Source organism: Chelonoidis abingdonii, chromosome 2 (genome assembly GCF_003597395.2).
Source record: "Chelonoidis abingdonii isolate Lonesome George chromosome 2, CheloAbing_2.0, whole genome shotgun sequence".
NCBI lineage: Eukaryota > Metazoa > Chordata > Testudines > Testudinidae > Chelonoidis > Chelonoidis abingdonii.
Genome location: NC_133770.1, coordinates 104199044 through 104222833, shown reverse-complemented (window position 1 = coordinate 104222833; position 23790 = coordinate 104199044). Strand labels below are relative to the sequence as shown.

The window sequence follows — 23790 nt, the reverse complement described above, 5'->3', positions numbered from 1 at the left end:
CTATTGGTCCTCTGGTCAGGTGTCAGCCAGGTTCACTGAGCTTCTTAACCCTTTACAGGTAAAAGAGACATTAACCCTTAACTATCTGTTTATGACAAAGATAACTGCAAATAGAAGGGAAGAAAGAGCGAGAGAGAGGTGGGGTAGGAAGAGATGAAGACATTTAAACCAGAACGACCAGACTTGCATAGCTCAGCTTTAATAATGGCTGGAGATCAAGATCTTCATAGCAGCCTGAAAGGTTTTTTCTCTGTGATAATTGTATTTAAACACAAGGAAATTCATACTAATTGGAGGAAAATATTAACTGTGACTTTAAAGCATAAATATGCAGGAATAAAATTCTTATTAGTTAGTCTTAAATTTTTAATATTTCACCTTGTAACTTGAAAGGGAAAAGAATAAACATCTCAAAACAATGTACTTCTCATCAAAGATTTTTGTTCTGATTTGCTGAATGTGAAAGGGGAAGAAGCACCAGAGAAGTATAGCATCCATGGATTAAACTGACATATCCCAAAAACAAATTTAACACATGCGTCATATAAAATATTGGAGAGTTAATTTGTATACCAGTTTGCTGGCCTAAGAAAATGTGAAATATATTAATATGTACTTCTTAAAGAGCGGATAAAATTGCTCACAGGCTGCATGTTAGTAACTCCTACAAGCAACTTCTACTATTGGTTCTCACAAGTAAGCAACTTTATTTATCTGTTTTAATAAATTTCTGACTCCACATCCTAGTGTATACAGCAGTCAGAAGAATCTTCAACTAAAAAACTATTAGTATTGGGACCTTAACAGTGATGGGTGAATATGTTTATCCAGAGGTTCCATAGACCTAGACATCTAAAAGACGAGCAATTAACTGATTTTTTTAAGCAAGTCTCCCTCCCACCATTTTTCTAGCTTATTCCTGCTGAAAAATTACCTGCTAGAGTTGACTCTCCCTCTTCAAAAACCCAAAATGGTTTGGGGCCAAATTCATTGGGGAGACTGTTATAAGAACAGCCATACTGGGTTAGACCAATGGTCCATCTAGCTCAGTATCCGGTCTTCTGTGGCCAGTGCCAGATGTTTTGGAAGGACAGAACAGAACAGGGCAATTTCTAGTGATCCATCCCCTATCATTTATCCCCAGCTTCTGGCAGTTGGAAGATTAGGGACACTCTAATCATGGGGTTGCATCCATGATGATCTTGGCTAATTGCCACTGATGGACCTATCGTCCATGAACTTGTATAATTCTTTTTTGAACCCACGTATACTTTTGGCCTTCACAACATCTCATGGCAATGAGTTCCACAGGTTGACTGTACATTGTGTGCAGAAATACTCCCTTCTGTTTGTTTTACACCTGCTGTCCCTTAATTTCATCAGTGACCACTAGTTCTTGTGTTATGTGAAGGAGTAAACAACACTTCCCTAATCATTTTTCTCCACACTGGTCATGATTTTATAGACCTCTGTCATATTACTTCCCCTCCACCCCCAAAATCCATGGCTTGTGTTATAAAGCAGGTTAGACCAGATGATCTAATGGTCCCTTCTGGTCTTAAAATCTATGAATCAATGAGTCTCTCTCTTCATCAAAACACTTTATGGTTCACCTCTCATTTCACCATTCTTCTAGCTTGTCCTTGCTGAAAAATTCCATGCTAGAGTTCTCTGCTTGATGATATTTGCTATGATGAGATTGCCACTAGAGAAAGAGATGCTTACAGATGGCTGGTATTCACAGGACTGCCAGCTCAGAGAAAGTGGTTTTCAAATGTATGTCATATGGGGGAGGCGGGGAAAGAGACTGCAGTCCTTTGGTCACACAGATTTCCCATATGCTGGTCTCTCCTGCTTTTCACTTCTCATCCTCACACCTGCTACTTAGTTATTCTTTTGCAGTCTGTTCCTCCTAGCTCCTGCTACAGTTATAATAAGGCTGTTGGTTAATCGCAGTTAACTCACATGACTAACTCAAAAAAATTAATCGTGATTAAAAAAATTAATCATGATTAATCACAGTTTTAATCGCACTGTTAAGCAACAGAATACCAATTAAAATATGTTAAATATTTTGGATGTTTTTCTGCATTTTCATATATATTGTATTCTGTGTTGTAACTGAAATCAGAGCGTATATTATTTTTTATTACAAATATTTGCACCGTAAAAATGATTAACAAAAGAAATATTATATTTCAATTCACCTCATACAAGTACTGTTGTGCAATCTCTTTGTCATGAAAGTGCAACTTACACCTTTTTTTGTTACATAACTACACTGAAAATCACAACAATGTAAAACTTCAGAGCCTACAAGTCCTCTCAGGCCTACTTCTTCTTCAGCCAATCACTAAGACAAACAAGTGTGTTTACATTTACAGGAGATGAAGCTGCTGGCTTCTTATTTACAATGCCACTAGAAAGTGAGAACAGGCATTTGCATGGAACTTTTGTTGCCGGCATTGCAAGGTGTTTACATGTCAGATATGCACAAAGGCAGAGCAAAATGAGTACAAAATGCTACTATTCTGAGTTAGTAGCATCTAACACACACTTTGCATGGTGTAAACAATTATGTAAGGTAAACAGCAGTGGAATATCAGAGCCAGTGTCCTCCTAAGCATTCAGAGCTGGCTGACATTTTAGAAAATTTACATTCAGCCTGGACCCATTCTGATGATAAAATATTCACCTCTGCAATCAGAAATTAAATGAATTCTGCTTGTTTTAGCCTTTCTAAGTGATGTCACTATAAACTTATTTTTATAAATACCAATGAGTCCATTGACAATATACTATTGATTCCTTGTCGCACTGAAATTCTTGTTGCCTGGAGAAAGACAGAAAAAATTCTCTTCCTGAACTAGTAGGTGGTATAAGAAAGGTTACTGAATTGAAAAACTGTCTTTAGTCTTTCTTTGAAAGGTAAAAATGTAAATATAGATACAATTTTAATATAGTTTTAGCCTCAGAGTTTGGAAAAGGTGATACTATATTATTTACAAGACGAACACACAATTAAATTGTTTGTTTAAGAGATTTACCCCTTAACATCCCATCTATGGTAGAAAAGGTTTATTTAAACCCCTTTGGAAATTCTTCAACCAAATGCCTAAGGCTTGTGAGCTCTTCTTTTTATTCATTTATTCTGATAGCATCATCAGCATGTATTTTTAACCTTTTTTAGTTATGAATTTTGAAAGTGTTTTACAATACAACAAAAACCAATCACAGAGAAAAACAAGAACAAAAAACACTGAATGTTTTATATCAAAAAGCTGTGCAAAAAGCATAAGGGATCTTCTTATAAAGCTGCAGTCTCTCTCTAATATTTTTTGATGATTATGCTGTCCTCTGTTTGAGTTAAACCCTCAGGGCACCTTATTTAATTTGTGGTGTGTGCAGTACCTACATCTGATTAATGTAAAATTGTAATTAGATTACATGTGAGAATGGACAGGGTATTTGATCTGTTAAGATATGTTGCCCCACTACAACGAGGTGCTGCTCTGTATTTTATGAGGATATGTGTAGGTTGTCACATTAATTGCTTGAAATACAAATCTGGATACTATTAAAATCATTTCAGTTTAATCTTTAAAAGATGCAGTTAACATATTGTCCCTCTTCTGTGTCATTTTAGCTGGTTATTTCTAGAAAGGTATTCAATTATAATGCTGATTATTCCAAGTGGACAAATTGGCATAAGCTCCAACCCCCATGTCTATCTGAACGAAACCTGAATCTCTGGATCAATCTGGATTATAAATTAAATATATTACAATCCCTTCCCTCACCAGTTGTTTTTCTCAGGCTACAACACGTGTATTGCACGTACCAAAGAGCCTGAATCAATGGACAGTTGATTTTTTTTGTTCCTTCATTATTCCCTACATTTGATAGGAACCTTACTATCTTAATGGTCTTTGTCTCTACCTTGAGTCCCTGAAGTATGTTCTCCTAGTCTTTGGCTCTGTTTTTAGATGTATGACAAATTAAAGTGTGCATCTGAAGCCATGTACAGCATTTGAGCATAGTGCTGGGAGGCTCTGGGCAAAAGTGGTGGTGGTGGCCTGAAGCAGATGGTAGCAAAAGTTTGGGGAAGAGTCTAAGAAAAGGCAGGGCCATGAATTCAGTATAATGGTGGAAAGGGCTGGGGACAGGTGTCTTTTAGTGAAAATGGGTCACTTACTGTTCCGAGATTCAAAGGTTGGGACTTCATTTCTATATGAAAGTCCTAGGGGAGTTAGGTCAACTACCACTGAAGTCAGTGGGAGCTTTTTGAATGAGTTCAATGAGAGATGGATCTGTGAGGGTCTGGGCTGCAGTGCTGGCCATTTACTGAGAACACCGGGATCCAGATCTCTATCTCACCTGATTCAGCCAGTTTGCCGAATGCTTGGCTCAGTGTTTGGATGAGACTGGAGCATAGATGAGCTGAAGTTCAATGGTTGAAGTTCAATGCAGATAAAATTGAAGTGATGCTTATAGGTTGGGGGAAGAGATTGGAAGATATGGAGAGAATTATCTCTGTCCCTTTTACTGATGCCATTTGTTATCAGAGTTTGGAATAAGAGGATGGTTTTGGATCCAAGCAGCAGGATTCAGGAATGCCCTTTTCCCCCATTTTCATTTGGTGAGGAAATTATGACCGTTTCTTTCAAATGCAAACCTTTCAGTTATGATACAGGCTTTTTCCCATCTCAAGAATGGATTATTGCTATGTGCCCTGCATAAGGTTACACCTTAAGACAAATCAGAAACTTAAGCTAGTGCAGAATGCAGTAGCCCATGTAAGCAGTGTATCACAGTGTGAAAACAAGACATCTACGCTTCAGGATGTTTGTACTGTCTGCCTCTGGATTTCTGGCTGGAATCTAAGGTGTCGGTTTTGATGTAAAAGCCATATACGACCAGGTACATGTAGAGGTGTGAGATCACCTCTCTTTGTGTCTCATGCTATGGCAGATGTGATCAGCACAGGCACTCCAGCTGGAGACCTCCTGAGTTAAGAGAGGGGGCTAAGGGCCCTCAGGTTTGCCCTATTCTTCCCTGTTGGTATGACTTAAACAGGGGTTGCTGAGCTACAGTCTTTTTAATTCATGCTTTGTCATGCAGATGTTTGTGGGGAAGGCAGTTTTATTGGGGACTCGGTTTTATGGTGGTAATTGAAGAGCTGGTTTTCATTTTGGTGAACTGTATTTTTAGCCTGTGCATGGATCGCTGTGTTCTGTTACTATCCAACAGTATTGGGTTTAATCTAGTCACTCACAGATTGAGGTGGGGGACTCTTGTCACTATAGATCAGGGGTAGGCAACCTATGGCACACGTGCCGAAGGCGGCATGCTAGCTGATTTTCAGTGGCACTCACACTGCCTGGGTCCTGGCTCTGTATTTTAATTTAATTTTAAATGAACCTTCTTAAAACATTTTAAAAACCTTCTTTACTTTACATACAACAATAGTTTAGTTATATATTATAGACTTATAGAAAAAACGTTAAAATGTATTACTGGCACACAAAACTTTAAATTAGAGTGAATAAATGAAGACTCAGCACACCACTTCTGAAAGGTTGCTGACCCCTGCTATAGATATTTGAGTCTTCATTAATATGGAGGAGTCAAAGGACCCGTAGGCTGCGGACAGACTTAACAACCTGGTGGGGGGCGGAGCAGTCAGTTCCAGCAAAGAAATCATAAGAATAGATTTTCCATCTCTCGCCATCTTTTAACTATCCCTCTCCATGTCCCATTAAGGAATTCTGTGTCTTTAAGAGGGGTGCAGCATACAGTTAAATTACATTATACTATTCCCTCACCGCCGCTGATTAATTTGCAGTGTAAAATTTAATCCACCCAGATGCACTGCATTAGCACATAAGAACGACCCTACTGGATCAGACCAAGGGTCCATTTAGCCCAGTAGACTGTCTTCCGACAATGGCTAGGGCCAGGTGTCCCAGAGAGAATGAACAGAACAGGTAATCATCATTCCCTATCGCTCATTCCCAGCTTCTGGCAAACAGAGACTAGGGACACTATTCATGCCCATCCTGGCTAATAGTCATTGATGGACCTATCCTCCATGAATTTATCTAGTTCTTTTTTGAACCCTGTTATGGTCTTGGCCTTCACAACATCCTGTGGCAAGGACTTCCACAGCTTGATTGTGTGTCATGTGAAGAAACACTTCCTTTTATTTGTTGTAAATCTGCTGCCAATTAATTTCGTTTGGTGACCCCTAATTCTTGTGTTATGAGAAGCAGTAAACAACACTTCCTTATCTACATTCTCTATACTAGTCATGATTTTATAGACCGCAATCATATCCCCCCCCAGCCGTCTCTTTTCGAAGCTGAAAAGTCCAAGTCTTATTAATTTCTCCTCATACGGAAGCTGTTCCATACTCCTAATAATTTTTGTTGCTCTTTTCTGAACCTTTTCCAATTCCAATATATCTTTTTTGAGATGGTGCGACCACATCTGCACACAGTATTCAAAGTGTGGGCAAACCATGGATTTATATAGAGGCAACATGATATTTTCTGTCCTATTATCTTAATAGGTTCTTAATTATTCCCAGCATTCTGTTCACTTTTTTGACTGCTGCTGCACACTGAGTGGATGTTTTCAGAGAATTATTCACAATGACTCCAAGATCTCTTTCTTGAGTGGTAACAGCTAATTTTGAGCCCATCATTTTATATGTATAGTTGGGATTATGCTTTCCAATGTGCATTATTTTGCATTTATCAACATTAAATTTCATCTGCCATTTTGTTGCCCAGTCACCCACTTCTGAGAGATCCTTTTGTAGCTCTTTGCAGTCTGCCTGGGTCTTAACTATCTTTAATAATTTTGTATCATCTGCAAATTTTGCCACCTCATTGTTTACCCCTTTTTCAGATCATTTATGAATATGTTGAATTGGACTGGTCCCAAAACAGACCCTTGGGGGACACCACTATTTACCACTCGCCATTCTGAAAACTGACCATTTATACCTACCCTTTGTTTTCCATCTTTTAATCAGTTACCAATCCATGAGAGCACCTTCCCCCTTATCCCATGACAGCTTACTTTGTGTAAAAGCCTTTGGTGAGGGACCTTGTCAAAGGCTTTCTGAAAATCTAAGTATACTTCCTACTGGAGCCCCTTGGTCCACATGTTTGTTGATCCCCTCAGAGAATTCTAGTAGGTTGGTGAGGCATGATTTCCCTTCAGTAAAACCATGTTGACTCTTCCTTAACAAATTATGTTCATCTGTATGTCTGACAATACTGTTCTTTATTATAGTTTCAACCAATTTGCCTGGTACTAAAGTCAGACTTACAGGCCTGTAATTGCCAGGATCACCTCTGGAGAGCTTTTTAAAAATTGGTGTCAAATTAGCTATCCTCCAGTCATCTGGTACAGAAGCTGATTTAAATGATAGGTTACAGACTACAGTTAGCAGTTCTGCAATTTCACATTTGGGTTCCTTCAGAACTCTTGGTTGAATATCATCTGGTCCTGGTGACTTACTGCTGTTTAATTTATCAATTTTTTCCAAAACCTCCTCTAATGATACGTCAATCTGGGACAATTCCTCAGATCTGTCACCTAAAAAGAATGACTCAGGTTTGGGAATCTCCCTCATATCCTCAGCCATGAAGACTGATGCAAAGAATTCATTTAGTTTCTCCGCAATGGCCTTATCGTCCTTGAGTGCTCCTTTGTCACCTTGATCATCCAGTGGCCCCACTGGTTGTTTAGCAGGCTTCCTGCTTCTGATGTACTTAAAAAAATATTTGCTATTACTTTTTGAGTCTTTGGCTAACTGTTCCTCAAATTCTTTTTTGGCCTTCCTAATTGTATTTTTACATTTCATTTGCCAGTGTTTATGCTAACTTTCTATTTTCCTCATTAAGATTTAACTTCCACTTTTTAAGAGATGCCTTTTTGCCTCTGACTGCTTCTTTTAATTTCTTGTTTAGCCACGGTGGCTCTTTTTTGGTTCTCTTAATATGCTTTTTAATTTGGGTTATACATTTAAGTTGAGCCTCTACTGTGGTGTCTTTAAAAAGTTTCCACGCAGCTTACAGAGATTTCACTTTTGGCACTGTACCATTTAACTTCTATTTAACTAACCTCCTAATTTTTGTGTAATCCCCCTTTCTGTAATTAAATGCTACAGTGTTGGACCACTGTGGTGTTTTTCCTGTCACAGGGATGTTAAATTTAATCATATTATGGTCACTATTACCAAGCAGTCCAGCTATATTCACCTCTTGGACCAGATCCCGTGCTCCACTTAGAACTAAATCAAGAATTGCCTCTCCTCTGGTGGGTTCCAGGACCAGTGTCTCCAAGAAGCAGTCATTTAAGGTGTCAAGAAACATTATTTCTGCATCCTGTCCTGAGGTGACACGCACTTAGTCAATATGGGGATAATTGAAATCCCCCATTATCATTATTGAGTTATTTATTTTAATAACCTCTCTGATCTCCCTGAGCATTTCACAGTCACTATCACCATCCTGGTCAGGTGGTTGGTAATATATCCATACCGCTATAGTCTTCTTATTAGAGATTCTATGGTACAGTTTGATTAATTTATGATTTTTACTTCATTTGATTCTAAGCTTTCTTTCACATATAAGCTTTCTTTAAGCACCAATATCCTCTTTTCCCCCATTCCTAGTATATCTGTTAGTGCTTCCAGGCTGCCTGCTTTGTACAGAGCTCAGATAAAAGCCCCTTTTCTTGTTGTTTCTTAGTATATAGTGAACTAATGGAATGGAGTGCTGTGTGGAGTCATTTCCTGAAGTGTGGAGTTACAGCTGCATTATTTTAACAATACTACTATCAGCTTTGGCCACTCACTGCCTGCCACTCTGCAAGGGCTAGGAAGCTGCACCAAGAAACAATGAATTACCAATTAGATGGCACCATTTTTCTTTCCAGATATAGCTTTTTTGATTGGTCAGAGAGCCATTATATTTCCTGTGTCCCACTTCTAGTAATGCATCTTATCGTACGCATTATGGGTTTGATTGTACCCTTAATGAAGAGTCCTAAGTAGGGGTGGCACAGACTCATGCTCCCTCCCTGAGCTTTCCTGTGTGTATGAGCAGGCTGCAGCATGGCTCTGTCTTCTTCCTGTCTCTTTGGGGAAATTCGCAACTGCCAAGAAAGGAGTTCCAGCACTTCCCAGAACACAGAGACTGCCTGCAATTTTGAGTGGCCACAAATAGAGTGTGTATGATGGCATGGGAGGGACAGGTTCCTCACCCATCTGACTGCGTGTGGGTACATTCTAATTCTCCATGACCTCTCCACTGGCAGACGAGCACTTTAAGCAAAAGAAATGTTCTGAGAAGGCAATAATTACACAGTAGTTCAAGTGGAGAAGAAGCAGAATTTTAATACAGTGGCCTTATTCATAATTGGAGAGCATATGTGTGGGGAATCAATATAGAGAGGGTTTCTTTGTTGTTATTGTTTCATAAAAGCCCTTTGCTTAAAGAAATAATGTTTGTTAAAAGTCCTATATAGTGGCTCATTCTAAATGGAATTTAATGTTGCTTCAGGAAATGAAAATATTAAATTTAAATGAAAGTATGAAATGTTTGCCTTAGCTTGCTTGGCACAGGCTATACAATACCTCCAAAGGAATTGTTATTTATTATAATTGTTATTTATTAATTACGTATGTTATGCTAGGTGCTTTTGTAGAAAAGAGGCTTTCCAAAGAGGTTTATATATTTTTATGATATATTTTTAACACAAGTTTAGCTCACATAGCAATTTTTAATCAAAGCACTTTCCAAAGGAAGGTACACAGAGGTATCCCTATTTTATGGGTAGGGAAACAGAAACACAGAGGAGTGAAGTGACTTGTATAAGGTCATATGGGGTAGATCTACACAGTGAGTTTCTGAGCCTGGGATGAGAGGTTTGACTTATGGAGCTCACGCTACCAGGCTAAAAATTATCTAGCCACTGAAACAGCTTTGTTTATGTCACACTAGCAACTGCCCGGGGGTAAGGGGCGGTCCTTGACTCAAGGGAAACCCAACCAGGGGAATCAGCAATCGGATAGTATTGTCTTGGAAGTGTCAGCCTCCTAGGGGCCCAGCAGGCCACCAAATGCTGGACTGGCTCCTGTTGGGAAACCCCAGCTTCTGAGTTCCCAGACTGGACAAAGGCTCAGGGCTGGCATAAACTTGGCCAGACGTGGAGGGTTGCTTTTCATATGGGCCCCCAGATCACTGGTATCATGAGTGCCCAGGTATGGAGTGTGGTTATCGGCAATTTTGGACTGCAGAAAGAGACCCCCCCAGCTAATGTAATGGTCCCTGTTCAGATAAACTGGTAAAAGGTGAATGCTCTGGAGAATAAACATTCATTCTGTTTGTCCTCAAACCATGTCCAGGAAGGCAGGATAGAGAGATTTAAGTAAAGATGATTTAAATAATTAGTTTTCATCATGTTTTAAATGACCTGATTTAAAAATATTTAAATGAGGTTGAGGCTTTGTAAAATTTATCTAAAAATTTGTACTGTTGTTACTTTATAAATAACTATCTTTTAAAATAATCACTACTAATAGGATGTTATTTGAAATTTACAGAAATTATTAGCAGCAAAAACAAATAAACAAAATTAAATCCCCGATCCAACAAACAGTTAAGCAGATAACTAATTTTACTCCCATGAGTAGCTCCACTGACCTCAATTAAGTTAAATGTGTGTGTAAATGTTTGCAGTGTTTGGAGCTAACATTTTATTTTTATTAAAAAGTTCCTATTTTTATTGAAAGCTTTTTCTTTAGTGACAAAAAATCTTTTGTTATTTCAAAACAAAACTGCTTCAATGTAAACAATGAAAAGTTATTTAGACGTTAATTAACAAAGTGATTATGGCCTATTTCTACACATAGGCCCAATGTTAGGTTCCGAATGGTGGGATTTTCTGAAGGACCTAAGTGACTTAGGAGCATGGTGCCATTGATTTCAGGCTGCAAGCCCTGATGGAGGAGTGCAGCTTGGCTGGGACTTTCTTTTTTGACTTGTCAAAGTTTAATATATTGGAAGGTGATACTGGTTGCAAACAGAGTGCAGGGTATTTTCTATCGATGTAGTATTTGAATAGTGCTATTCTTACAGTAAATATGTTAATGAAGCCTTGGCATTGCCATTTTAAGCATAGATGAATATTCCAAGTGTGAAACTTGGTCACAGAAAAATCTCTGTGTAATATCTGAAATTCTGTTAACAACTGGAAAACTAAGCTAAAGAGACAATAGCTACTTTTGCCACTGAAGAGTGGAAAAATGGGAAGAAAGTAAAGAGTTTGCAAATTTGTAAATAAAAATATTGCGTTAAACTACATATTATTTCCTCTTTAATTTTAAAAAAAAATTATCCACCCTGCAGCACAGACAGCTATAAAGCAAACTTTCCCCATAATGAATCTCAGCTGTGTTTTGTTAGTCATGTAAGAGCTAATTTGGTCTATATGTAGATAAAGTCCTTGGCCCATCAGATGAGACTGACAGCAAAAGCTCCAATTAGTGCCAAATGTAGTGGTAGATGCACTCATTTTATCTGCCTAAGAAGGATGAAGGGCTTACTCAACACTGAGACTATTTGAATGCATGATTCTAGGAAAATGATATATTCTAAACCTGGTGCTTAGATTAAGCCCCTAGTCAAGATTCTCACACCCTATCTTCATCAGGAGACACTTTCAGCTCACATTTGTTCACACGTGACCAAATCCAGACATGCAGGAAACCAATTTCACTCATCTTCACATCATGACTAGACAACAGAAGCTTGTCTTCTCTTAATTTGCCTTGGGCCCAATTATTCTTTCCTTTATTAAGACAGAAAACAAAATACATGGGTGGGTGCACATCTCCACAGATGCTTTGAGGAATGAAGCAAACACTCTCAGGCAGGAACCTTGATGCTAACTCCCAACTGAAACAGGAGGTTTTACATTCAAATTTCTTGACTTTAACCTAAAAAAAAGTCTCAAATAGCAGGAAACTACAAACTACAAAAAGAAATACAGGAGAAAATATTCAGAGTGTGAAGGATATCTGGTACATTATTATTTATATTACCATAACTCCTATGGGCCTCAGTCATAGACCAGGACTTGACTGTGCTATTCAGTACTGGAAGTGTTTATTTTTGTAAAAATATCAGCACACAATAAAGCAGCTGGATTTCCAGCAGTCTACACAAATTAGATTGAAATGAAAGTAACCTGTGGTGAGTTAGTTAGTGGTATGGCTAGAAATTGTTTGCCATATGCTGTGTTGGCCTATCACAGACTGAATCAGAGTTAGGAAGAGCTATGTTAATGTTTTGCCAAGTTGTGCATCCTGAAATGTGCTTTTTCTGCTTTATGCTGCAGTGCTGGCATAAAATGGCCCTGAACTTGGTATATTGAGCCCAGGGAAGATTACCCCAGTGTCTTAGGTTGGTATAATGTTGTCAGGCCAGCTTGTCCCTATGTCTAGCTGATCAATGACTGCCACTGACATCTTGGTAGAGCCACATAGAGCAGCCTCTGACCACTAACCAGGCTAGTTGGAGTGGAGCTAAGTTTCCTTGCTTGAAAGTTAAGTCTTTTCTGCATTACGCATATCTGAGATGCAATCTTATCTTTAAAGGAATGGTGTGTACACCTCCCTCAGACATTTCTTGATCTGTCTGTTACAATCACATTTTATTGGGAGGAGGGGAATTGGTTAATGATGTTGGAAAGCCTACGTGTCAGAAATTTCCCTGAGGAGCTCAGACTTTTTTCAGTTACTTTTCATAATTTTTTAGAAGTCCTGGGGATGAAGAGCTCCTTCAGTGTCCTGCGCATCATTTGACACGTGGCTAATGCAGCATTTTCGCTGAAGGGGTTGATTTTTCAACACAGTGGCTTTCTGGTAGGAAAACCAAAAATACCATGAAAAAACATAAAAAATAAATACAGTGAAGGTTGCACAAGTTTCCCCATCCAGCTCAAAAAGATAAAGGGATGGAAAAAGCAAGCCCTGTTTGCATAAGCACCTGGCACTCTAAAGTGTAGTGGGCAAAACTCATTGATATGGCGGGGTTCCATGTAAAGATGTCTTTGGAGGAAGAAGCTATGAAATTAATAACTGTTTAAAAAGATACTATCCTAATAAGTGATGTGCTAGAAGAGTTAGGCTGTAGGAAGGAATGTTATCTAGGCAAAAGCAGATAGACTTGGGAATCAGGATTCTGGTTCTGTCACTGATTTACCCTCTGACCACTGACAAATTACTTAGTACTCAACTGCACTGAGGGAGAGGAAAGGAGGCTTAATGCCATCTTTGTTCCTACCTACTAATCTCCTTAGACTCACCAGCCCTACTTTTGAAAATCTGCCCCATGTTTCTTAAGATAAAATATTAACTTTATCTTGCAGCATGTCAAACTGTCACGGCCTCTTTTTCAGATCAGAGATTTTATCAATGATTAGTCAAAACCCATGTAGGCATAAAGATTTAGTTACGCCAGGATTTTTCAGCATTTAAACATTGCATGTATGCCCTGATATCTTTGGTTATTTGAAATTCTTGATTAAAAGCGTCTTGTGATACTTTCTTTTCGTATAGAGCAACTATGGTGTACAACACACACACACACTCTTCAACTAAAATAACTAAATTAGGCATGTAATTTAAAAAGGCTTAAGATTTAGGTAATATAGGTCAGTATTTTTGTTCCTCCTGCTATGACTCCATGTCTCCATGATAAACAAGATGATTGTATTTCCAGGGTTTTTTCCTGCTAAGGCAATTTACAAATATAGTGAAAAGGTGGACTTGGACTTCATCCTACATCACAAACAGCTTTTACTGAGCTATGTGTTGAATGACGGAGGTTTCTTAAATCTCATCATTTTTTGGTTTTGGTTCTCAGTAAAAGTGGTGGAGAGAATATACTCACATTTCAGCTCAAGTTTGATGAAGTCTGTATTCCCCAAATTCTCAAGAAACACTCCATCAGGGGCTGATGTTTTGAAGTAGAAAGAGATGTCTGCACTGGTTTCCCCTTGGAACGTGGAGAAGTGAAGGTAGGATGATGGAGTAATGAAAGACGCAGCGTTCCAGTAATTCCCTGTGGAGATGTGAGCAACAAAATTATGTCTTTCAGTGCTCCTTCCAAGCTATCATTTACTTGTGTAACCAAAGCAAGAACAGAAGTTAAAGTTTCTAATGTCAAAGCATGTTACAGTGATCTCTGTATGCAAAAAGAGAAATCATTCCAATTCTGCCTTGTTACACTTTTTTTTTTTAATAGCTAGTTTGCTAGATTTCAAAAGTTAGATGACATTTTGAGGACATTGTGAGGATATTTTCAAGCACCTACCCCATGAGATACTATCAAAATATACCTCTACCTCGATATAATGTGACCCGATATAACATGAATTCAGATATAACGCGGTAAAGCAGTGCTCCGGGAGGGCAGGGCTGGACACTCCGGTGGTTCAAAGCAAGTTTGATATAATGCAGTTTCACCTATAACGCAGTAAGATTTTTTGGCTCCCAAGGACAATGTTATATTGGGGTAAAGGTGTATGTATGTGTTCATGTACATGGCCCCAATGCAACAAAGCAACTACGCACATGCTTAACGTTAAGAATGTCAGTAATCCAATTTATTTCATGGGACATCAGGGCCATGGTGTATATACAAATGGCCAGTCATACGCCTGCCTGGCCTTGCTCATGTGCATGCACACATTACTGCATGTATAACTTGGCTGCTTTCAAACTTATGCACATAATTGCATCCATCTAGCTATATTTATCTCTCTCTTTTCGTTTTAAGATAAAAAATAAAGTAATTGAAACTGAAGATTACAGCTGGGATTCATTTATTTGATATGGTTAGATAACATTTTCGCTATATGGGGTAATCCCTCCGGTCCTCCCTAACAAACAAAGTGCAGTATGCATTGCTCAAGAGGAGCCCTGTATCCTCACTCTACTTCTTCTATGGATAGACCACTTGAACTATGCGTTCCCTCCACTACCATTCCCGGCTTTCCCAACAAGATGATGCCAAGGCATCTGTGGGGATAGACTCCCTCATGCCTGAGTCAGACCTTGTGGAAAAAGGTGCTCTTTGTTAAGTCATAAGAACATAACATAAGAATGGTCATACTGGGTCAGATCAAAGGTCCATCTAGCTCAGTATCCTGTCTTCAAATAGTGGCCAATGCCAGGTACCCTAGAGGGAATGAATAGAACAGGTAACCATCAAGTGATCCATCCCTTGTTGCCCATTCCCAGCTTCTGGAGAACAGAGGCTAGGGACATCCCTGCCCATCCTGGCTAATAGCAATTGATGGACCTGTCTTCCATGACCTTATCTAGTTCTTTTTTGAATCCTGTTACAGTCATGGCCTTCACAACATCCTCAGGCAAAGAGTTCCACAGGTTGACTGTACATTGTGTGAAGAAATACTTTCCTTTGTTTGTTTTAAACCTGCTGCCTATTAATTTCATTTGGTGACCCCTAGTAGTTGTGTTATAAGAAGGAATAAATAACACTTCCTTATTTACTTTCTCCACACCAGTCATGATTTTATAGACCTCTATCATATCCCCCCTTAGTTGTCTCTTTTCCAAGCTGAAAAGTCCCAGTCTTCTTAATCTCTCCTCATATGGAAGCTATTCCATACCCCTAATAATTTTTGATGCCCTTTTCTGAACCTTTTCCAATTCCAGTATATCTTTTTTGAGATGGGGCGACCAGATCTGCATACAATATTCAAGATGTGGGAGTATCATGGATTCATATAGAGGCAATATGATAGCTTGTGTCTTTCTATCTATCCCTTTCTTAATGATGCCCAACCTTCTGCTGGCTTTTTTGACTGCTGCTGCAAGTTGAGTGGATGTTTTGAGAGAACTATGCACAATGACTCCAAGATCTCTTTCTTGAATGGTAACAGCTAATTTAGACTCCATCATTTTATATGTATAGTTGGGGTTATTTTTTCCAATGTGCTTTACTTTGCATTTATCAAAAGTCAGGCCAATGTACAGGAGGTCTCCCAGTCTAGGTACAATTGTGGCCTCATGGTGCTTCCTAATGTGAAGTTCCCATTCTTCCCTCAGCAAATACTGTGCCTTGCCATGATATGGGCTTCCCTGAAGCAGTATTGGTGGTTGTCACTGACTGAGAAGGAGCATGGACAGGAAGAACAAATTATGAAGCCTGGAGTCCTGGGTGTAGCCCAGTACCCAAAATGGGGTATGGGGGGGGGGGCCTTCCCAGTTGGAGAGGCTAACTAACTAACCAGCTAAAAGATACAAACTATTAGATAAAACTTTAAATTCTAAAAATCTTCTAAAACTCTCTCTCTCTCTCTAGTCACATATAAGGGAATTAAGCCAGTTTCTAACCCAGATGATGCAGTGGTGAGAAGGAACTAGAGAGGAAGTTGGTCTGTCCTTCCCTTTATCTCCTTGGTTGGAGTCAGGAGGTGAGCAAGGGCGCATGTATAGACCAACCGATGCTGCTTTCAAAATTCTTTGGCTCCAGGCTCATGAAGCATATGTGTATCCACAGTGGAATACACATAGGGACCAGCACTCAAAGAGGAATGGTCATTACATATTTAACAATTCCGTTTCACTAGTTAGCACTGGCTGAGTATTAGTGTAGTTGGTGCTCTGTATGTTTAATAGCTGAAGTTACTGGCAGTGCAGCATAGTTGAGACTCTGACTTGTTGTCATTTGAGGTGCTTATTGTCCCTGCCAGCAGGTATATGGGATCTTGGGGAGCAATTACCACACAGGTGGGGTGCAAAATAAACTTTATTAAGAAAATGCAAAAAACAGGGAAAATTCAATAGTGAGGGGTATGGGGTTTGTTAAGGTAGACGATTGGAGAGGGGTTTCTTTTAGCAAATAGTATAGGGGGTTTCAATAGTGGGGTACAATACAGTGGGGTACAATACAGTTGGTAACCAATTAACACTGAAGTATAAATGTAACAAGTAGCTAACAATTTCTATATAAAAGGTGTGTCACAGCAGCATATAGCCAACTAACAGTTATGGGAAAATGTGGTAAGTAACCAACTCTAGGTAAAAATGTGTCACAGTGGTATAAATGTAAAATGTGAGGTGTGTTAGAGAGAAAAAGGGTAACCAATGGGGTTTTATGCTAGACTTCAGTAATACAATTGAGGTTTGGGGGTAATAGGAGAGTGTGGAGGAAGGGATTAAAAAGGAGAGAGAGAGAGAGAGTTTCAGGAGACAGAGAGCAGGCAGGCTGCAGGTTTAAACAGCAGAGAGAAAGCAGGCAGGCTGCAGCTTTAAACAGCAGAGAGCAGAGGGAGATTTAAACTTCAGGAGACAGAGGGCAGGCAGGCTGCAGGTTTAAACAGCAGAGAGACTGAGGGGTATGGGGTGACTGGAGAGCTCGGTGGGGGCAGCAGGAAGACAGACTTAACCACAACTATACAGAACACAGCAAAATCTTATCTATGACCTAACTTAACCAAGACTACACAAATTAGCAAGTAACAGAACACAATGCAACAATTTCTTAAACCTAACTTACAGAACACAATACAAACAATTCTCTAAACCTAACTTAACCACAGCTATGCTGGGTGCTGGTTAAGTCTGGGTGCTGGGGAAAGAGAGAGAGCAGCTAAGATAATAAAATAAAAGTATAGAGAATTTCACAGAATTTCACAGAGGGATTCTTACCAGCCCCAAAGGAAGCAGCAGAGGTAAAAGCAGCAAAATCATCAGAAGGCTGGGTACAGTCTCAATAATCAGGAGATCTCTCAGGCAGCAATTCGTTCTTCGGGGGGGGGGGGGTGGGGTTTAAAAAATGGGGGTACGCTCAAAAATAAAACGAGAGCGGAGAAAGGACCCCCCAGAACCCCTGGCTGATCAGACCAGGCAGCAATGCAGGAACCTTTCTGAGGTCTGATCAGAAAATGTCTGGTTTTAAGGGCAAACTTAGGCAGTTTCCCACCAGTACTTCTGATTGGCTCAGAGGCAGGGGACAGAGAAAAAAAAAAAAAAAAAGAGGCAGGTGAGCACAGAGACATGTCTAGGCAGAGTCCTGTGCAATAGGTGACTCAGAAGCACATGAGGCCTATGACTCATGCCCAGGACCTTAAAAACACAATAGGCCTTGCAACTGGACATTGTCCACCCTACACCGAGCCCAGGTTTAACAAGGTGATAACAGGACTAACCCTTTGAACAGGGCAGTGGTCCCACTTAGCACAAGTGGCCATCCCTTTGAGAAGGGCAATGGCTCTTGGTAAACAACTTTAAGGGGCCCTCCCTTTGAGAAGGGCAGTGGCCCTGGTAAACAACTTAACAGCCAGGGAGGGGAGGCCACAGGAGAACAAAAACAAAATGGAGTATGGGGACAGCTGTAAGAGACAAAATGGAATAGGGGGATAGCTGTAACAAACACTTATGAGACTCCATTAGAATTTAAATGGAATATAACTGGAATAGGATTTTGGTTTAAATACACTTGGGGATATTTCATGAGACCATTTTTCCCTCTTCCAGTCCTTGTCCCTCTTCTTTTTCCATCTTTCTCTATGGAGGATGGACACTGAGTGTCTTTTAAAAAGAAAATAGGTTTAAAACATTGTAATAATTTGGGGGGAAAGCTGTAGTGGGGGGAGGAGAAGGGGCTGGGCATGGTGGCCAATACCTATATAACAGAAGCAGCACTTGTTTGGATAACTAGTTCGATTGTATGAGCTGGTCTTCAGCAAAAGTAACTCCTGACTGGCATTATTGTGTACCAGGTTTAGGCAGATGATTAGTTCCTGATCAGGTACTTTCTATGATTTCAACAGACATTTGAGTCATTTTATTTTTATGGAAGAGGCTATGCAAGAAATGGATGCTCATTAGTCTGAGGTCTACATTTTAAAAAGTGCCTGAATTATGTTAACCAAATGGATAATTACACATGCAACTTCATTTTCATGTAATGGCTGTGGAGCTGCTTGCACTTCTGTCCCTTTTGGTCTATCTGAGTGTATTCCCTCAGGTGCTAGACCTGTTTGGAATACAGTTTTCTCACTCACTGACTGGGACCTGGGTAACACCCCCGCATCTATGACCACCACTTATTACTGTGTAGGTGACTGAACTCTTGTGGATATCCCCATATGGTGATGAACAGCTGTCGAAATACATGTAGGTTTGTTGAAAAACTGGAACAACGCACAAGAGAAAATAATTTTACAGCAAAAAGCAGCCTTCATATCTATCTAGACTCATCTAATTTTCATTACAAGCTAAGTTAGATGGGCTTCCCTCTTGAGTTCCAGGAACAGAATAGACCCGACCTACATTCTGTTAACAAGTCTGGGAGCTCTTAGGACTCAGCCTTGTCTTAGTTTGCCTTCCAGAGTGTCAGTCTCCCTCTGTCCCCTTCCCTTCTCCTTCTCCCAGAAACTCCTGTTTCACAAAATTCCATCCTCCCTGTGTGAGCCTGACCCTAATTTCCATGTTGTTGAAAGGCCCTTGCTACAGGCCCTAGAAAGGCCTTTTGCCTCAGACTGGTTTCTCCCAGCCAGCCAGACCAACCAAGATGATGCACTGTTTGACCGTTGATTCGTTCAGCTTTAATGTCTTGTGACTATTGGGCAGTGTGCTGGAACTGTCTGCTCCCTCTAACACTCCAAAACACTGCCTCAGAAAATGTATACATAAAACATATTTTGGGGTTCAGCTCTATATTAACCCACAAGCAACCCCACATCAACCCTCACATGAAAACAACTGCATGAATAAATGAGAGCAAAGAAACTGTGCATGGACCTGGGAAGAGAGACATCTGTTTACAGCTTTAGGTATATTTTCAACATAGCTGTGGCCCAGTCCAGCTCCCATTGACTTAAATGGGAGCTGGATCAGCCCCTTTAATAAATAATAATAATAAAAATAAATAAATATCTAGTTCTTATATATATCTCAAAGAACTCTTAGCACTCGATCCTACAAGGTCCTTAGAGCCTTATCCCCAATCCAGCAACACACTTACGCATGTTTTAACGTTAAGCATTTAAGTTGCCCCATTGACTAGTGCATAAGCTCTTTGTTATAGAGACTGTATTTTTATACTTATATATATGTGCATGTGTGCGTAGCACGGTCCGGTGATCCCTCACTGGGGCCCATACTGCAATACAACTATAATAACTAAAACATTTATTAACAAAAAATTACTGAAATGCAATTTATTCAGAGCAAACTGATGTTTCATATAGAGATTATTTTACAATGTTTTATTTAAAATTTTATAGAAACCTCACAACAGTATATATACTGTAAATGCAGGCACCTTGCAAAAAGTTGGGTGACCCAAGTTAAATCTGTGACAGTTTAGATTTTCCACATTGTAGTTTTCATTTTCCATGAATCAGTTCTTTACATAAGTTTTGCTTCTTTCTGAGCATATTCTATTAGGTGATTGGGGAGGAGAGTATCACAATTTTTGTAGTAATGCTTGTAAGTTCTCTTGGGAAGGGTCTGTCTTTTTTTGTTCTGTAATTGTGTAGCACCTAATATGATATGGTCCTGGGTCAAGGCTGTTGCTCCTAAATGTTACTGCAATGCAAATAATTAATAATATTAATCCCCCTGATTAGCTTTTTTGTTTTATTCAGTTTCAGTACTTTTAATTACTTGCTTCTATATATTATCAACATGTCCATCTGCATTTCATGGCAGTAAAATCATGAATCAAGTTATTGAACTCTGTTTGCTTTGGTGGAGAATCATGAGGTCAGTCATCAGAAAAGGCTTTTAACATTGTTTGAAACTCTGATTTGATTCTCCACAGGAAGCCTATGCACATTTAATGGAGTCAGAATGGATAAAAAGAATGTAGTCTGAAAGGGGAAACCTACAACTTGAGAGAGGTGTGTCATAAACAGATAGCTAAGGGTTAATGTTTCTTTTACCTGTAAAGGGTTAACAAAGGGAACCAAACACCTGACCAGGGGACCAATCAGGAAACCGGATTTTTCAAAGTGAGGGAGGGAACTTCTGGGTGTGTTTTGTCTTTGTTCTGCCTGTTTGTTTTCTCTCAGCTATGAGGGAAGAGCTTTTTTTTTTTCTATCCAAGCTTCTTTCTACCCTTCTGTTCCCCAAGTTGTGAGTACAAAGGAAAGCATAGGTTTTATTGTATTTTGTATTTACATGTGTGGAGTTGCTGGAATGTTTAAATTGGATATCTTTTTGAATAGGCTGATTATCTATTTTCTTTTAGCATAGCCCTGTGTTATGTCATCTGATGCACTGATCATGTCATGTGTTTTTTTTCTTTCTTTTATTATAAAGCTTTCTTTTTGAACTTGTTGGATTTTCTTTCCTAGTTAAGGCAAGGGATAGGATCTCTGTGCAGGAGTACTGTCTCTCTCAGCAAAAGACTGGGAGGGGGAGAGAAAGGAGGGGGAGGTAAATCATCCTCTCTGTTTTGTGTTTAAGGATTGAAGCAGGGAAATCTCCTAGTATCCCAGGCGGGGAAAATCTGGGAGGAAGTAAAGAGGCAGGAGGGAAGTGGGTTTATTTCTCTTTGTTGGAGGCTCAGGGCATTGAGTCTTGGGGTCCCCCAGGGAAGGTTTGGGGGACCAGAGAGTTTACTCAGTACTCAGAATTCTGATTGGTGGCAGCGAGATAAGATCCAAGCTGGTAATTAAGCTTGGAGGTTCATGCTAAGCACCCAGATTTTGGACGCTAAGGTCCAGATTTGGGACAGAGGCTTATTACAAGGTGCTTTCAAATCTCACTATTAATATGATACTCTGGAAAAGAGAGAAAGATGCTAGCACACCAGAATCACAGCACACACAGTTTAGAAATGGGGTTCAGGGAAGGAAAGGAAAACTACATCTATCTCGCAAAAAACCCCCCAAAGGTATAGCAGAATTTATTTTGTTCTGCTCACCACCTGTAGTGCTCCTTGGGAATCATTTCATGATCAAAAATGGAGTTGCCTAAAGAAATCTTTAGCATAATTCCACTGTCTACACTTATTTATTATTGTGTATGTGTATTGTGGTGGTATGTAGAAGCCCCAGTCATGGACCAAGACCCCGGTGGTGCTAGGCATTGTACACGAAGACAGATTGTGTCTCAAAGAGCTTACAATCTAAGTAATTCAGTAAGTATATAAATACACGGCAGACATACATTTCTTTGGAATACTCCCTCCCTTCCTCCCCTCTAATAGCTTAGGCCTGTGGACCTTATAGGCTTGCTTCAAGGCCTATCTTTTTGAGTGAGTAGTAGAGGATGGCTGAGGAAACTGGGGATTGGGATTTACATTTAGGGGAAAGTGGTGTGGGATGGATGCTTTAATCCAAATTCAGCTGACTGCTGGTTAATAAAAGATGCAGTAAGGATTTGGGGAAGGAGATGTGCTGCTGGCACTTTGATTGACCCTAGAACTTTTCTTTATTATATTTTTCAGTTTATTGCCAGGATGCTCAGAGCTCTGGATGCGGGTTCTCTGATGTGGAGTTTTAAATTTAACTAAATTAAATAAAACAGCCTCCCCTTTCTCCCTAAGTCTTGCTCCCCCAGAACTGATCTGTGCACTTCCTAATTTGTGTAGGAGAGAAAGACTCTCTCTCTCCTATTTCTCAGTAAAGATGTAACCTTAGACAGAGTGTTGCAGTGCAGTCTCATAGTAAAAAAAATTACTATTTTTACAAAATATGCTATACTACATTTCATCAAGATGTCAGAGACAGAGAATTCAGTAGAATTAAACAAGGATTAGAGAAAAGAAATTGTGGTGTCAGGTGTGTGTGTGTGTGTGTGGCAAGTGTGTTTATTAATTATTAATTATTTATTATTATTATTATTATTATTGGGGAAATAAACTTTTATGCTGCAGGACATAAGCGTAAGGGATATGAACAAAGTTGTCCTGGTAGGTTGTTCCATAATTACTCATTACACGGCTTCATATGAAATGCTGCTCGATTTAAATTTTCACGGGAGTTTTTACCTGAGAAAGAATCAAGAACAAAACACTGGAAATCCGAAGTAAAACTTGAATAAGGACTTCAAGATTTTCCCCATGAATAAGACAAATAAAATTCAACACTGAAGACTGCAAAGTAAAGCAGCTTGGAAAAAATAATCCTAACTACATATATACAATGATAGATTATAAATTATCCGAAAGAGATCACCATAGATAGTTCTCTGAAAACTTCAGCTCAGTGCAGAGCAGCAGTGGTCAAAAAGGCTATCAGGGTGTTATGAACTATTAGGAAGGAGACAGAAAATATCATAATGCCACTATATAAATCCATGGTGCATCCACACCTTGAATACCGTGTGCAGTTCTGGTCTCTCAAATCTCCAAAAGGATATAGTGAAACTGGAAAAGGTTTCAGAAAAGGGCAGCAAAGATGATCAACGGTATATAATGGATTCCATATGAGGAGAGACTAAAAAGATTAGGGCTGTTCAGCTTAGAAAAGAGACAACTAAGGTGGGATGTGATAGAGGTCTATAAAATAATGAATAGTGTGGAAAAAGTGATCAGAGAAGTGATATTTACCCTTTCCCAAAATACAGAAACCAAGGGTCACCCAACAAAATTAACAGATGACATGTTTAATACAGACAAGAGAAAGTACTTTTTTCACACAATGTAGAACTCCTTGTCATGGGATGTTGTGATGTTTAACTGGGTTCAAAAAATAATAGATAAGTTCATGGAAAATAGGTCC

At 39.4% G+C, this 23790-nt stretch overlaps 1 protein-coding gene across 1 annotated transcript in view; it reads right to left on the bottom strand.

Moving 5' to 3' along the window:
* Window positions 1-23790, bottom strand: part of CNTNAP2 (contactin associated protein 2) — a 2322964-nt gene that overhangs the window by 696102 nt on the left and 1603072 nt on the right. Inside the window, exon 16 of the mRNA XM_075062605.1 lies at window positions 13974-14144. Within this exon, the coding sequence (XP_074918706.1) occupies window positions 13974-14144 (171 nt within the window). The remainder of the gene's footprint in view (window positions 1-13973; window positions 14145-23790) is intronic.